We start from the raw sequence: 17,282 nt of genomic DNA on the forward strand, positions 1-17,282 counted from the left end.
CTTTTCGTTAGAGACTGACTAACCGAAGGTAGGGTGAAAGTAATCCTGTAGTGGCCGCCAGTTTCCACGTAGAAACTACGTGCGGATAGGATTTGAGATCGGCTGGATCTCTCGTTTTGTGACCGTTGAAATTCACAGATGAAGAGATGAGCGGTCAGATTGTCTTATTCTGTACATATTTAGACTCTCTTTTAACTCACGTGATGGTTCCTTCCTTTGCTTCCACTTTTTCTCTCTCTCTGACCACAACAGAAACCAGACTCATCGATGACACCGTCGATTTAATTGACGTTAATACCCTTCTAAAAGCCAACAATACCGTCCGTTCCGTATCATTTACTACTGAAAGAGATCCCAAGTTTGTAGGGGTAATAAAGTCACTCGAACACGGAAAGCAAGAAAAAAAAAAAAAAACAAACGCGTTGGCCGGCAAGCGTTTGGTTGAACGGTACTTGAACCACCTAACGACCTCCACTTTCCTTCACACTTCTCCGCCCTTTATTTTTAATTCTTTTACAAATATATAAATAATATATTCACTAAAAATAAATAGAAAATTAGTAAGATATTGTTTTTACCTTTAAAGCGTTGATACATTTTGTAGTATAAAATCATGAGCCATCCAGCCTAGGGGCCCTTTTTCGGTTTTCTAAGCCCTCTCTCTCTCTCTCTCTTTCTCTCTCTCTCTCTCATACACCGTTCGTCTGCCTTCCTTCCTTCCATATCTGTAAACATTGTTCCTCGCCGGAAAACAGCTATTTTCGCCGGCGACAAGCCTCCGCATCTCGCCGGAAAATTGTCCAGCCCTCTTTCGCCGAGGTCCCTTGATTTCCTTCTCGCTTTCCTTGACTCGGTCTCGGGAGACTTTGGATCTCCGAGTCTGACTTGGTCCGGTCTTGCTCGTCGCTTTTTGAGAGAATGTGGCGGGCCTCGTTAACTTTAAAGGCTTGTTATTGAGTTTTTTATGCCCGGGGTCGTGATCTAGGGTTTGATTTTGAGATTAGGATTCTGTGTTGTGGTTGTTTTTTATTCCGCTCACGGTGAAGCGAACAAAAACGGAGGCTTGTAGAGAAGGACTTCGGAATGAAATGGTATGCGGTTAATCTTTTTCGGTCTGGTTTTCTCTGGCTTCGCATTTAATTTTCATTTTCTGAATTTTTGGTTAAAGCTTTTGTGGATTTTCTTTTCTTCTTCTGTTTCATCGTTTGGATCTTAGACATTGTTTTCTATTGGAGCGGGTTCATAATTTTTTCTCTAATTATGAAGTTTTTCTGATTTTTCCAAATTAGTTTTTTTATAAGGGTCTGGTTTTGTAAGGATTCAGATTTTGACGGTGTTGTTAGTATATGAATCAAACGTATACGATGCATTTCCGATGAGTGGATAAATATATATAGATATATATTTAAAGTAGGAAGTTATGTTTTTCTTATTATTTCTAATTTACATTTAAAAAATAAAATTAATTACCACAAATATTTTGTATTTGTACTAATTTGTTTTTGGGTGTCATTTAATGACGAAGTTGGACGTGAAGAAGATTTCAACGACTGTTCGCGATTAGTATTCTGTTTGACCATATGGTTTAACTATTTGTGGAGAATGGATAAGATTGATAGTTGCGTTTGAAAAATGTTTGGACTGGAAGTAGTCTGATATGGTAATATTGGGCCAATATACTTTTCTTGCAAATTTCTTGTAGGATTTAGTACATGCAACTTGTTCGGCTGTCCTTCGTTTCGATCTTTTTCGTCTCACGTTTAATTCATTTAGTTCGCCTCTTCGTAATATCCTTATTTTTTATGAATGTTTTTTATGACGATCAATTTCAGTAGATTATTATCAAATTGATTGCTTTTAAAAATACTTCATTAAGTTCCATCTTTTGATGGGGGCAAACCTCGTCAATGAGGGCCTTCGGACCCATCCTTAAGTAAACCAGCCCACATACAGAAATTAAATGTGACAACAAAAATTATATATGGCAGAATCGTAATTCTGTTTTTTTTTTTTTTTTTTGTACCTTCATTAGTCCTTTCCGATGGTGATTTGAATGGACACATCATCTATGATCTTGTTGTTTGGGACCTATCCCGGATTCATTACATGGAGACTAACCGGGTGGTTTATAATTCAAAATTGTAGAGCAGATTAGACATTATGGTTAGTGAAGACAATGTGAAGTCAGTTCTCGTTGGTTGAATTCCATGCATCATTTTAACAAACATAGCTGGCAGTTTTTCCTTAAATATGTACTGCAATTTTTTTTTTTAATGTTTTCACTGGGTTCCATAGATGCCCTTTTTTTGTATGATATAGCCACTTTGATGTACCCATGTTTGATACCTATCTTGGATTCATTACATGGAGACCAATTGGGTGATTTATAACTCCAAATCTTGGAGCAGATTAAAAATTATGGTTGAGATAGTGAGTCAGTTCTCGATGGTGGATATCCATGCATCAAACTTTAATATGCATAGCTAGCAGTTATTGCCGGAAAATATATACTGCATTTTTTTAATGTTTTTACTGCCATAGGCACCCATTCTTTTGCACAGTATAGTAGTGTTGATGTGCCCATATTAAGTAGAGGTTTGTCAACCATGATTTAGTTTGAGTGAGCTGATCAGTGACAATTATTAGCTAGTGGCAGTAGCCATTGTGGTGGTAGCAGCTTATTGAGCACTACTTGGTTTGAATTAATGGTAGTGTTACATTGAATTCATTATGTAAGCTGAGTTTAATTAGTGAATATCTGTATGTTAATGACATGCATGGACCAGATGTTAAACGGGAGCTGAACTGGGTTATTGGTAAACTCCTTTATCATATGGAGAACTTTTACTAAACGTTAACCTTCTGTGCCTGAAATGTACTTATATCTCTGCTACCATTTTGCTGATTCTGATTTCATTAAGTTATATTGCCTTTTGACAGGTAGAAGGAAGGGTTTGTTTATCCAAAGAGGCCAGAAATGGGTTAGAATATCTGAAGCTTAAAAGGCTTCAGCGAATGAAATCAGAAACGGTTATTGAGACCACAAGAATCACTAACATGATGACTAGGAGTGGAGGAGATGCTTTGAGAGCTTCAGCATCCTGTGGTGTGAGGCTACACGGTAATGCAGATGTATTTTCAAAGCGTAAGGTTGACAAGTTTGACACAAGTGATCTGGAATGGACTGAGAAAATTTCAGAGTGCCCTGTATACTGTCCAACAAAGGAGGAATTTGAGGATCCTTTGGCTTTCTTGCAGAAGGTAGCTCCAGAAGCCTCTAGATATGGTAACCTTCTCTTCCTTTGTTTATACGTTCTGAGTTGAGTCATGCCTGTCATAGTAATTAGAATTTTGAGAGTGTGATTGCCACATGTTATACTTTTAGTTTGATACACCAGGTTTGTTCATAGTCCACAAGCACAGATACACACATACTCCTTACACAATGGAATGTGCTTGTAAGAAATCTAGCTATGTACAAAGTATTTGTAAGATCTCTATCTATTTACACTGTTGTCCATGGGAGCTCGAAATAATATTGCATTAGACTTTGATACCTAAATTGTTTTGGTCTGCCGCTGTTTTATTTTTTACATGACTTATCACGTTGAGATCTTGGATAATAGAGGATCAACCAAGTTCTGTATATGGTGAAAAATATTTTTGGTGAAGATTAAAGCCATCTAACGCAGTGACTGTTCTGATTTATTGATCTAGAAAATGGATTTCATCAAACAATTTGATTGTCTTATGCCAATTATGAACTGATACAAACATGAGGAATTGTACTGGCAGAAGATTCTGCAGCTGTGATATTTCTATTATGTTTTTTCTTTTATTTTTCTGCCATCTCTCGTGTTTTCTGATGGAATGATTTTGTTTTCCCCTGTTTATTTGGCTGCAACAGCTGCTTCTGAGAATGAAACTGTGGAGCTTTCACTTTTTTTTGTCCTCGTGAATGGAATTTAACCCATTCTCCTTCTGGATCTTTACTGATTTCAGGAATATGCAAGATTATTTCCCCATTGAGTGCATCTGTTCCAGCTGGGGTTGTATTGATGAAGGAGAAATCTGGATTCAAGTTCACAACTAGAGTCCAGCCTCTTCGACTTGCAGAGTGGGACTCTGATGATAAGGTCACTTTTTTCATGAGTGGAAGGTGAGTTCCTTTACCATATAGAGCTACAATATTTTTTCTTGATTTATTTTTCTGGTTCTGAGTGTGTATGATTTTCAGAAATTATACATTTCGCGATTACGAGAAGATGGCAAACAAGATTTTTGCCCGTAGATATTATAGTGCTGGATGTCTTCCTGCCACATACATGGAAAAGGAGTTTTGGCAAGAAATTGCTTGCGGAAAGACGGAAAGTGTTGAGTATGCATGTGATGTTGATGGAAGTGCGTTTTCGTCTTCTGCCAGTGACCAGCTTGGAAATAGCAAATGGAATTTGAAGGTTCTAATTCTTTTAAATTTTTATCTATAAAATTTAAAGAATTTCTTTTGCTAAATTTTAGCACTAGAGGAATGGTTGTCTATCTACAACGGGCCAAGTGTCAATAGCATATTTTATCTCTTTCTTTATGTAAATCGATTTTATTTAGTTGGAGGATGATCTAGTTCTCAGTTTATGACTTTTAGTTATGCTGCTTTTTTTCACTAGAGGAGCTTCGCTCTCTTCTTTTCACCACTTTATTTCTTTGGGCCATTGCTTTAGACTTTAATGGCCAAAATGTACACGATTTTCTTCTTTCTTCTTTAGCGAACTAGATAGGTCTTATCTCTTGTATTACATCTTGTATACTTGGGCTTTGCCTATTCGTTTTAATATTACTGTTTACCTATCCAAAAAAAAAAAAAAGTTATGCTGCTTTGGAAAGCATCATGGTAAGTTCTAGCTAGTCATTGAAACTAGCATGAATAGCAACGCCCCAAATAAGGCCACACAAAAGTCCACATAACCAGCAGCATAATGCCCTAAACATCCCTACACAACATCATATAGAGGAGTAAAAATTATGTTAAAATCCAATTAAGATTTAAATAGCACAAGGTATACTTGGGCTTTTGCCTGTCTTTATGATCAATAAAATTTTGTAAATTTTGTTTACCGATAAAAAAATATTTAAATGGCATAAGTATATCTTTGTTGATATTGTCACACCCAAGTACTTATTTAGTGTGGAAAAAGATCAGTTGTGTTAAAAAAGTTCATTCTTGGCAACTTGATCAAGACTGAAAGATCTACAGATAAGACTCTCCGGATCTTCCAAGTTATCGTCTGTTTGTTCCATCAGGTCCTCGTATCTCAGGATAGCAATTCTTTTCCTTAGAAGATTATTTGATGAACTAAGCATATAAAGTAGCCTTTTTCACTTGGATAGCCTCCATATGAAATATCATCACCATGGATGACTAAGGAAACTTCGTATCGTTGTGGCTGATTCATGTTGTATGTGCAGAAAGAATGGGGAATATGTAGATGACCTTTTAGGTTCTGCTTGGTCACTGAGATTTCTCAGATGAGAATTTTGAGTTTTAAGCTTAAATATTAAAATATTATATTTTATTATTATTATTATTTTGGGATTTGAAAAAGTAGGAAAAAAGTTAAATTGTTTATTATATTTTGTATGGGGATTTGGAAAAGTTGTAATGATGAGATGAGAATTTTGTGTTTAAGATGAAAATTCTTTGTGGCCAAACAGTACCTTAATCTATTGTGCGGTTGCCACTGCCTGGTGAAATGACATTGGTAAAGTTGGTTGGCTCAGGTTATGCCTAGAAATAGTAGTTGGCTTCATCTTCCGAGTCCAAGTTAAATCTTTTACTGTTTAGTAGCTCAATTAGAAGTTGGTTCTTATAGATAAGGCAGAGGTTGAAGAGTCCGATATAAATATGCTGATGTAGTTGTGGACTTCGAAGGTGTGTTTGAGTATTGAGGCACACTGACCTTAGTGTAATCTTTTCACTGATACTTTTCATGGATACTGTTTTGTCACGAGCGTAATGCTACTCGTGATGCTTTGGCTGTAATGTCTGCATGATATGGTTAGCATGGCAGGCATGTATTAGCCATAAAAAATATTGAAATTGAAAATTAAACGATAACCTTAAAACCATGCATACATAGTGGTGTTACTTGGTTTATGAGTAGCCTTACTACTTTTACCTTTTCTTCTTTCTTTTGCAAACTCAAATTTGAGGTTGAAGATTCCTATATAAATATGCTGATGTAGTTATAGACTTCGAAGGTGTGTTTGAGTATCGAGAGACACTGACCTTTGTATAATCTTTTCCCTGATACTTTTCATGGATACCATTTTGCCACAAGAGTAATGGTACTTGTAATACTACGTCTTTAACATCTGCATGATACAGTTAGTATGGTGGGTATGTATTAGCTATAAAAAATATTGAAAATCGAGAATTGAACAATAACCTGAAAACTATGCATACATCAGTGGTGTTACGTGGGTTATGAGTAGCATTACTCCTTTTATCTTTTCTTCTGTCTTTTGTGAACTCCAATTTGAGTTATTCTCCTTGCCTTTGAAGCCTAAAATTTTCAACATCATAACTTTTCTATCCTAAAGCCCACTGTAAGCAAACATAAACAGATTCTCCAGTCTCTCCTATGTCAAATGATTCAAAGGATGAGCAACCTTTTTTTCTTGTTAGAAAAAGGAAAAAATACATTATAGGGTTTAGACCTGTAGGATATGCGGATGTCTTTTGAAGCTAGCTTTAAGCCTTGGATTAGCCCATAACTTTCCAATAGTCATGCGTTCATAAGGGCATAGGCTTTCAAAATTTCAGTCTTTGGTGGCAATTTGATGGCTTTAATTATTTATAACTACCGGTTATAAATAGGTTCTTATCTCTTGTATAGGGACCTAAATAGGTTCTTATCTCTTGTATGCCATCTTGTGTACTGGGACTATGCCTATTATTATTAATGCTACCGTTTACTTATCAAAAAAAAATAATAATAATTATTTATAACTACCGGTTATAGTTGTCTGAAACCAATCATGGAGAAATTAATGGAAACATAAGAGGAGTTAGGAGAAAGCTGAAAAGAGAGAATTAATAGTGGTATGTCTTTTAGTATTCTGTTGTTACTTCTCCCTAAGAAGACTGAAATACTTGCAAGACACCTGTGTGATGTTTTATCCTGTGTAGCACTACGTATCTCTTAAATTTTCCTTTTTTAACTCTTATTTTATTTTTCTATTAATCTGATATCTTGTTTCTCAATCCATTTCTCCTCCCCAGGTCCTCACCCTTAAAGAAAAGAAAATTTTATTCCTTTTAAGCTTTGAACATCTTTTGTCTCTAGTACCTTAATTACACCCAACAAGTTTTACGTTATTTAAGATCATTTTCTCCTTTTATTATGTTTGGGGATTTATTATTTGTTCTAAATTACATTCTATTAAGTCTTATATATAATTTCTTTTCTGCTATTTCAGAAACTTTCACGCTTGCCCAAATCCATTTTGCGTCTTCTGGATAGAGCTATTCCGGTAATAAGAAGATGACTTTCTGCTTTCTTGAAAACTTTGCCTTCTCCACACAATTTGCATTCATTCACTTATATTGCATCTATTTTAGGGGGTAACTGAACCTATGCTTTACATTGGAATGCTGTTCAGTATGTTTGCTTGGCATGTGGAAGACCATTATTTGTACAGGTATGTGTTTCTATTTTTCTCTTCAAGAGTTCCCGTGATCCAGTATCTCTGCTTCGTTTGTCGAGAGGCATCATCGTAGGTATTTTGTTTATTTTTTTCTTTTTGTGTATGCAGTATTAATTACCATCACTGTGGGGCAGCAAAAACTTGGTATGGCATTCCAGGTGATGCGGCTCTGAAATTTGAAAAAGTGGTCAGGGAACATGTCTATACTCACGATATTTTATCAACTGACGGCGAGGATGGAGCCTTTGATGTTCTCCTAGGGAAAACTACTTTGTTTCCACCGAATATTCTATTGGAACATGGTGTCCCCGTCTACAAAGCTGTGCAAAATCCTGGGGAGTTCGTAATTACCTTCCCAAGAGCATATCATGCTGGATTCAGTCATGGTAGGATTTACAGTTTGGTTATCCCACTGATCAAAATTACGCAGGAGTGGTAGATAGATGTTCCAGTGATCTCTCTCATTCTTGATAATGTCGAAATTTCTGAAATGTAACTATGTTGTTATGGAACTCTAGGTTTCAATTGTGGGGAGGCTGTGAACTTCGCAATTGGTGATTGGTTTCCTTTGGGGGCGGTGGCCAGCCGACGCTATGCTTTCCTTAACAGGGTGCCTTTGCTTCCACATGAAGAACTTCTGTGTAAAGAAGCAATGCTGCTCTATAGGAGTTTAGAACTTGAAGATTTTGATTATTCAACAGCAGACTTGGCTTCACATCGTAGCATTAAGATTTCTTTTGTAAATCTGATGCGATTCCAGCATTTTGCTCGCTGGACCTTAATGAAATCAAGGGCTTGCACGGGTGTTTCTTCAGTTGCCCATGAAACAATTGTATGCAGCATATGCAAACGTGACTGTTACATAGCTTATATCAACTGCAACTGTTACATGCACCCCGTGTGCCTTTGCCATGGTATGCTTTGCTCTGACTTGCGGTTTCATGGGACTAACGTAATAACTGAATTGATATGATCTTTTAGAGACGGGATGGTTGTCTCATGGAGTCTGAACAGTCCTTTCATTGTTTTTATGGTATTTAAAACAGATTCATCAAATCATCATCTTAAATTGGGGTGGTGACAGAAATTGGAGCATTGCTATTATTTGTTGAAGTTGGGATTCATGACATAATCTTTGTTTAGGATGCTATAGTTACTTGATCTTGAATTTCCCATTCATGATGATGGATTTTTTCACCTCAAAAAATTATACTTCAAACACAGTGAATGAATTCAAATTTTTGTTAGACATCCAGATAGACCCTTCTTTTTGCTTGCATCTTCTTGATTACTTATGATGATCCTGATTGCCCGACCCAGATGTTGCTTCCCTTGACTTCTCGTGTGGGAGCAATCATACTCTCTTTCTGAGGATGGATATTACAGAAATGGAAGCTGCAGCCAAGAAGTTTGAGCAGGAAGGGGGAATATTAGAGGAGATTCATCGGCTAGCTAGAGGTAGTGATAATTTGTATTCACACCCCTTTTCATGTATGTTTGAGAGAGCTGGAGAAGATGGATATTCCCCTTATTGTGAGATACCATTTGAGATGAAGCCTGATCTCTACGTTACAACTGGGGATGAATCACAAGAAGCAGAGCATGTTGCTGATAGGCAGCCCCCGTGGAATTATGGCAAAGAGAATACAAAATTTGAAGTATCTGAAGCTCCCCTTTCTTGTGCTGCATCAACTCTTCCTCTTGAGAGCACAGTTCCAAACAATGTAAGATCTAGCTCTCTGATTGCCAAATGTGGCTGTCCTTCGGGATATAGAATTTGTGGTTACTTCCACTTCTGTGCAAGGAGTAAACTAAGTCTAAATCTAATATTGAACTAATTGAAGTTGTTATGGTATTTCTATTTTGTCAAGCAGTTTAAGGGGAATGCCAACTATAATTCTGGGAATCCTGACTCTAAAAAGTATTCTGAAGCTTCACACCGTGCATATGAATCTTCTAAATCCTCCCAGTCTTGTGAAGAATCCTTGAGTACACTTCCAAGCAATCTTCATCATTCTGGGTTGAAGCCCATTGTGGATCAAGACAGTGACGATTCTGATTCCGAAATTTTTAGAGTTAAGCGTCGTACTTCACAGAAGGTTGAGAAAAGAGAGATTAATGATGCCATGGGTTCAAAGCATTCTGATCACCAGGTACTCTTAACTTCTGATGCATGCATTTGGTTGTATTATTTTCAAGTATTAGGGCTGCGCAATGTGACTGCAAAGATATAGCTGAAAAAGCCTCTTCATAAGCTTTCTATAGGACTCTTTTAATGCCTGTTTGCAAATGTTACTAGTTATTGATTTTCTCAAATCTAAGCGCAGGTAGCAAACGTTTGTGAAATTACTTTTGCCTCTTGATTTTTTGATTAATTAGTTGAATAGTAGGCTCGTAACCGTTTGGTCTGGGCATTGGAATGTTATTACTCCTCTTGGATGCCATTGCTTTTTAACAAGTCCATGGTCTTGTATGGTACTTTTTGTATCAGTTTTATATTTAGTTCTAATTATTTTATAGTTTGCCTCACTTCTGTTGTATCTCAATACAAACAGGGGTTTAAACGACTGAAAAAAGTCCAACTTGAAGGGAGATGTGGGGCACTGCTGTCATCTGATTGGTGCAGAACTAATGAATCAAATTATAAATTTATCCCTTCTACTCGTTATAAAGACGCGCCAGATTGTTCTTCGAGGGAAAGGTTTGCCAGAGGAAGCAACATTCCCATTTCCATCAAGTATAAAACTTTGGTCAATGAGGAAGCAATAAGCAGACAGCGAGAACAACAAAGAAAGGATAGGCTCCAGCTTGAATTGGGTAAGACCATGAGGGAACCACCCCCAATAGAGATTGGGTCGAAGCGCATTAAAGTGAGGCCCGTCATTCCTAGGGACAGAGGAGGTTGGAGTTAAGTTTAGATCAGTAGGGTGACAATTTCTAGAATCATGGTTGGCCTGCCTTTGGAGCAGCACCTTGAGCCTGACGTTGCTAACTTCATTTTCTTTAATGGGGTTTCTAACAACACGGATAATCTAAAGATTGATTTTGGGAGCAGTGGCAGAAGATTAACCAAGATTAGGATTAAGATTTATATTCTTTGTGCAGGCCCTAAATTGGGGCAATTTGCACGGGTGGTGATTCTTGGGTTCTCGGGCCGAGGTATTTTTCCAGTCTTTGGCAGGAGAACCTTCCTGCTTTGCTAAAATTAGAGATCTGATAGTGAATGATGTAAATTTGTTTTTACCACTTAGCTAATTCTTGTGAAGAAAGTGGGTATACCCGTTGATTTCTAATGTGAGCTCAGTCCCTGCTGCTTGCCCCCCTTTTTAGGTTCTTTATTCATTTCGTAGCAATTGGTCAGTCAATGTACCTTGGATTACTTGAATAAAATGAAGAGATATGCCTTCTTTATTTCTCAATATTTTCTTTCTTCTGTTCGATTCCCATGTATTCTGAATGCCAATATTTCTTGCCCGAGCCTTGAATTCTGTTAGAGAGAAGTAGGGTTTTTTTTAAGGGGAAATATTTAGAGGAGTTTTTTATACGCTATATAGCAGCAGCTCTTATCAATTTCTCATTCCTTACCCATCTGTGTCTAACAGAAACAATTTGGGTTTTTACATTTTATAGGAATGACTCCTCTGAAGCTAGGTGATGATTATGCTCTCTAATTTTATTTTGAGCAAAACCAAGTTTCATGAAGAGCTACCACGAAACTTGTGGACTCTAAGGCTGAGCACATGAATTGAGCTTGCAATTTTTTATACATGATCTTCTAATCGTTAACTGGGGCCTCACCGGATTTAGGCCTGAATATGAAGCTCCTATGCTGCTCCATTTACTTTTATCTTGACTTTCTCCTAGAAGCTTCTTTTAAAACAAATATGGTCCAAAGGCCCAAACCATCAATCAAACCTTTCAGCAAGATCGAGAAATAGAGAGTACTGGCGATGGTGTTGCTGTCAAAATAGCCATGAGAGGCGACGATGATACTACTGAAGGAAGAAGCTATGAACAACGGAGAATTGGGTAACCTTTGTAGTTTTTAATTAGTCGTTAGAGGGAGGAGGGTCTTTGAACTTTTGAGGGAGCCATTAAAAAACAAAATGTTGTCAAAGGAGCATTTGTTTCCACATGGATAGAAGGGGATTGGATCAAGGTTATCCCCAAATAGAGAAATAAATCCAAACACATTAATGCCTCACTGATCTAAAGCATATCCCCAAATTATATATATGACTGATCCTGGCAATTACTTTCTGGATCGAATGTCCCTTAGATAGGAACGTCCTCCCATCCATGCATGGCTAGCTCCCATGGTGGCATGCATGGCTTACTAATATTACTTTAATTGTTTTAAGTCTTTTGAGTGAAGGAAAATTATTATTTTTTGTTAAAAGGGATCGACTTTAACCATTGCTAAATTGCTGTTCTTTTAGTTTTCAGAAAATAAATATTTATTATATGTTATAATATTATGTGGTGTTATGATCGTGAGGTCATGGTAGTTGCAGCTTTGAGCTAGCTTTTTGTTTCCTAAATGGTTAATGAAGATATAGTTTCCTCCATTAGCCATGGATTAGTACTCATGAATTGTAGTTGTAGTCGTAGTAGTACTCCTTGCATATATGATGATGGGCTGTGGACGGTCATGTTGGTTTCAACATCGATCTGATCCATGGTTGGGAAACCTTCATCATTCTGTACGTACCTTGACTTAGCTAGCTCATGCTTAGCTTAACAACGACATAAATTTCCAATTTGATTGATTTATATAAAGTGGGACCAGCTCTTCCCACAATCATTTCCACCTTTATTTGAAGGGAATATTTGTGTGGAATGGTGGAAAGTGAAGAAAGAAAAATGAGGAATGAGAAAGGAACAAAAGCAAAATTATATATTGTTAATGGGTTCTTGTCAAAATCTTGCATATATCTTTCAGTCACTAGTTCCTTTAGATTTGTAGGGCACTTCTCCAATCTCCGCTTTACTATAAGTCGTTGGAAAAGATTCAAAATGTTTCATCTTTTTGTTCTTTTGTAGTAGGGCTCCGAACATGATCCTATACTGCCAATAGCCACCTAGCTAGGACTCAAATAGAAATTAATCTACTTATGTGGGTTTGATTGAAGTTAATCATGTGTAACATGCTAGAGAATTAATTCTATATGAAATCCTTACACCACACATCTCCACCTAATCAACATGTGATTTATCATTTTTGTCATTCTATATATTTTAATGCTTAAATATGTTTATGTTTTAATAAAATGACAAAAATAACAAATTACATATTGGTTAAGTTGAGGTGTCTAGTGTAAAGCTTTCTTATAGCATTTTTCAATCATCAAGTATTTTGTTTCATATTAAAGGGAAAAGCCATGCACCTTCCATGATTTCTCCTTTAATTAGCTACACACGACACTATGGAATATTATTGGCATTTCCACTAAATTATGCTTCAGGTTTATCCAATAAGATAGTCCAAAAAAAACGAGAAATAGTTTCAACTCAATTATTTATTAATAGACAATATCACTGTGATCAAAAGAATCAATTTAAATTGCCTAAATTCTGTGGTTAAGTTCCGATCGAGACTACATAAATTAAGGAGTAATTCTACATATAACCGTGAAATGCGTAATTATCGTGTAATCGTTTTGAAAAAAAATGGAATTCACTATTAAAAAATTATTTTTTTTTCCATGTAGGTCCATTTTATTCACTTTTTTCAAAATAATTATGTAGCAGTTGTACAATTCATGGTTGCAAATATCTTTTCTGTAAATTAAATGTTGCCCTTTATAATTTTGGGAAGAAGTCTAAAATATTCCAAAATATGTTGCTGCCAAAAAATAAAAATATGCAAACAGTACAAGAAATTGAGAAACAAAAATAAATTCATCGGGTGACATACATGGATATATATTTCATGATCATGTTGGACTCGACTCAAATTCTTAGCATATCGGAGAAGAAAGAATTGAATTGGCCGGCCAAGGGAGTTGAGTCATCCATACGTCGGTAATTTTTAGGTGTTGCAAGTCGAAGATTTGTACATAGTTGATTTTTTCTACGTTAAAAAGTGTCTTAGCTGTGTTTAGGGAGTAGAGGGATCAGAGATACTTCACTTGGATTCAATATTTTATTATTATTTTTTTATAGGAATATTTTATTATTACTATTCAATATTTTTTACTACTATTCAATATTTTTTTATTATTTTTTTACTACTATTTATTTATCGTTTGAGATCACCTCATTACCCAAATGTTGTAGCTTTAATGTCTTAACATTTCTCATTTATGTATGTATTTTTTAGATTATTTTTTATACATTTTCCCTCACAAATTAAACTACTGCATGCCATTTTTCACAAATTATCCCCTTAATTAACCTTAGCTTTATACGACTTAAGGCACCCACAATACCACCACCTCGATGGATGTCACTCAACCCTATGCAAATTTAGGGCCAATCAGTGATAATATATTATGATAAGATGATATATAGTTAATTTCTGAGTATAAAATTAATTAATTTATAGAGCTAAATGACAAGAAATTAATTAATTAATTAATTAAGTTTTATTTTGGGTAAAAACTTTTACCATTAGTCAAAGTTAGTAATTTATCATGATTTGTTTCTAACACGAGATCCATTTAGTCAAGACATGCATGGCTCCCCCACACTTTTGCCAACTTGCTTGGGGGCTTTCTTGTTTTCTCTAATGGGGCCTTACATCTCCATGAAAAATGCAACTGGGATCTTACCCTTACTTTCTCTTTGGGGGCCTGCTCTAAAGGTAAAGGGAGGCCTTACGCGGTAGTCTCGGTTACCTACCCCCTAAGAGCCACTATTTGCATTGAAAGTTTGGTATGACAATGGGGCATTAGATCTAACTTGCATGCCTAAAGAGGATCTCCATTCTTACATCTTTTGTTCGAAAGGTATAATTGCCTAAAAGCCGTTCCTGAATAATAAAAAAGGGTGTGTCATCCATGTGTCGATGAATGAGATACGGCTTATGTGGCCGGATATAGCGAAGTATGAACTAGAGAGTACTTTGGTGTATTGTGTTGGCAACAGTGACCATGATCAAAAGGTGGAAGATTTGAACTTCTACCTTCGCTTTAAAGGGTAAGAAAAAATCTTACGACAAAAGAAGAGGATGGAACTAACAGAGAGGCCGAGTCTGAGTTTCTTGTTCGGCATCCAGAAGGGCATGCAGCGCGAGGGACACTACGAGAAAGAAAATATATAAAACTCTTTTCTAGGAAAGCATTTTGCTTGTAAAAATGGGCAACGAATTGGCAAAGTTTAACACTCATCAATGACTTTCTTTATTGTGTGGTTCACAGTAGCTACAAGGCTTAATTATTAAGATAAACTACAGCAAGCTGCATGCAGCAACATATCCCATAGCAAATTATTTTGACAAGATGTGACAATGTATATGCATGAATGCTGAATCTCAAATTGGTTGAAATTTCTAACACATGATAGTTGTGTGGTCGAGAAAGAATGCAAGTAAATAGAAAACATGTTCACCCATTAAATGCAACTAAAGCTGACAAACAATGTCCATATGCAAAATAGTGACAAATATTAATTAATATTGTCGGCACAAGTACTGCTTAATTTTCCCTATAATTATTAATATAATTGGATCCTAAAGTCAGCAATAGCACAATCAATCCACGTACATTAATTTTGTTCATAACTAATTACGTCCGTACTCCCATGATTTTATATTATTGTTAACTCAATATTAATTAGCCAATTTATAATTACTTATAAATTAACCCTTCTGCAGATCATGATCATTGAGAGAATTAAAGCTGGAAATTATGTTTGAGCTCATACCTTAAATATTCATCCATGTCGCCGTATAGGCTACATACGTACACACATACATATATCAGGCCTGGCCAGATGTTAATTATTGTCATAACAATGATCAGAGTATCATCATGATGGGGAGGGGGACACGATGATCATTAGTTCTCTTAATGAGAAACCAAGATGTTGGCAATAGATCCAAAAGAACTTTTTTAATGGAAGGGTTATAAATTAAAGAGACAATTACGCCAAAATTTGAAGACAAAATTTTATTATATATGTAGAAGAGAACAAATGGGATTGAGGCTTTGATTAAAGTTATAGATCTAAGGATTGAGAATGAACTTTTCATTCTATAGGAACGTCTTTTCAAGGGAAGGAAAGGGAATTGCACATATATGTTATTGTTGAGCCCAAGGTTTCAAGTTTCATGTGATTATAAATCTACACATGGATTTTGATGATAACAAATAAATTCAAAGAATAAAGGAGTTTCAAGCTCAAGTTGTTCACACAATAGAATCAAGCACATCAAAGAACCAAGCATGAGCAAGAAGGAAATAAGTTCATATTAAAGTCATAGAGTAATGTTGTAAATCTCTTAAAATTTGAAATTAGGATTAATACTCAAAATTAATATTTTATCATAAAGCATTAAAATACATTTTCCACATGTACATGAATATTTTTGAAAATTAAATTTGAAAATTTTTAAAGATGATTGATTGTCATCTTTTACATGTGCATGTCTTGATTAAAGGTTTGAACTTTGAAAATATTAAAGATGATTAATTGTCATCTTTCACATGTGCATGTTTTATTTGAATATTTTCAAAAGTAATTGATGCTTTTTTAGACTTATACAAAATGTAGATGATTTTGTTTGAAAAATTTGAAAAGTAAAGTGTGCTCATTTTGTCATATACAAAAAGTAAAAGATTAGGTTTGAATTTTTTGAAAAGGAAAGTGTGCTCCTTTTGTCATATGCAAAAAGTAAAAGATTAGGTTTGAATTTTTTGAAAATGAAAGTGTGCTCATTTTGTCATATGCCAAAAGTAAAAGATTAGGTTTGATTTTTTTGAAAAAAATGAATGATGTTGTCTTTAACAATTGAAAAAGAAGAACCTTTTATTTGAATTTTTTGAAAAAGTGAATGATGTTGTCTTTGACATGTGAATCTTTTTAAATTTGAATATGAAGTCTCATATGCCTATAAATAGATCATTTGAGAGCTTCACATTTACAACACCAAGAGCATACAACATTCATTCAAAACTTTCATTCTCTCTTCTCTAAGCATTGAGCCTTAATCATTGTTCATTTTGAGAGATATAGTTTGCGCTGTATTGTTCTTATTTCACTCATTGAGGAGTGTTTTCTGATAACCTACCCACTATCAGCTCTTGTATCAGAAAAAGTGTGTGTATAACCCTTGTGTGTGTAGAAAGTATTCTACACGGAAAATAGTTGAATCACCACGTGTAAGGTGATTACAAGTGTAGATGGTGTTCTACACGGATCCTTTGTAGCGGTGTTGTTCAAATGTGTAATAGGTTTCTATCTCCACCTGAAGGAGGTTGAATAGTGAATTTGGGAATCCTCAAAGGGTAGCTTGAGGCGAGGACGTAGACAGTGGGGCCAAACCTCGTTAACATACTGAGTTTGCTTCTCTCTTACCCTTACTCTTTATATTTATTGTTATTTCATATTTTGTTTATATTTTATATTATATATTT

At 35.6% G+C, this 17,282-nt stretch overlaps 1 protein-coding gene across 1 annotated transcript; it reads left to right on the plus strand.

Moving 5' to 3' along the window:
- The first annotated feature begins 634 nt into the window (after positions 1-634).
- Positions 635-11,123, plus strand: LOC122281662 (lysine-specific demethylase JMJ706-like). Its single transcript, XM_043093387.1, has 11 exons — positions 635-1,091; positions 2,941-3,286; positions 4,003-4,159; positions 4,238-4,457; positions 7,477-7,530; positions 7,619-7,698; positions 7,813-8,090; positions 8,223-8,618; positions 9,025-9,428; positions 9,579-9,857; positions 10,260-11,123. Exons 1-11 carry the CDS (start codon positions 1,089-1,091, stop codon positions 10,614-10,616), a joined length of 2,574 nt encoding a protein of 857 aa, XP_042949321.1. The 5' UTR covers positions 635-1,088; the 3' UTR covers positions 10,617-11,123.
- The last annotated feature ends 6,159 nt before the right edge of the window (positions 11,124-17,282 follow it).

Source organism: Carya illinoinensis, chromosome 11 (genome assembly GCF_018687715.1).
Source record: "Carya illinoinensis cultivar Pawnee chromosome 11, C.illinoinensisPawnee_v1, whole genome shotgun sequence".
Taxonomy (NCBI): Eukaryota; Viridiplantae; Streptophyta; class Magnoliopsida; order Fagales; family Juglandaceae; genus Carya; species Carya illinoinensis.

What these genes read in the sequence shown, in the direction of transcription:
- LOC122281662 (XM_043093387.1), top strand. An exon ending in TCCAGAAGCCTCTAGATATG is followed by an intron (nt 3,287 to 4,002) that starts GTAACCTTCTCT and finishes TACTGATTTCAG; the next exon opens with GAATATGCAAGATTATTTCC. An exon ending in CCCCGTGTGCCTTTGCCATG is followed by an intron (nt 8,619 to 9,024) that starts GTATGCTTTGCT and finishes TGCCCGACCCAG; the next exon opens with ATGTTGCTTCCCTTGACTTC.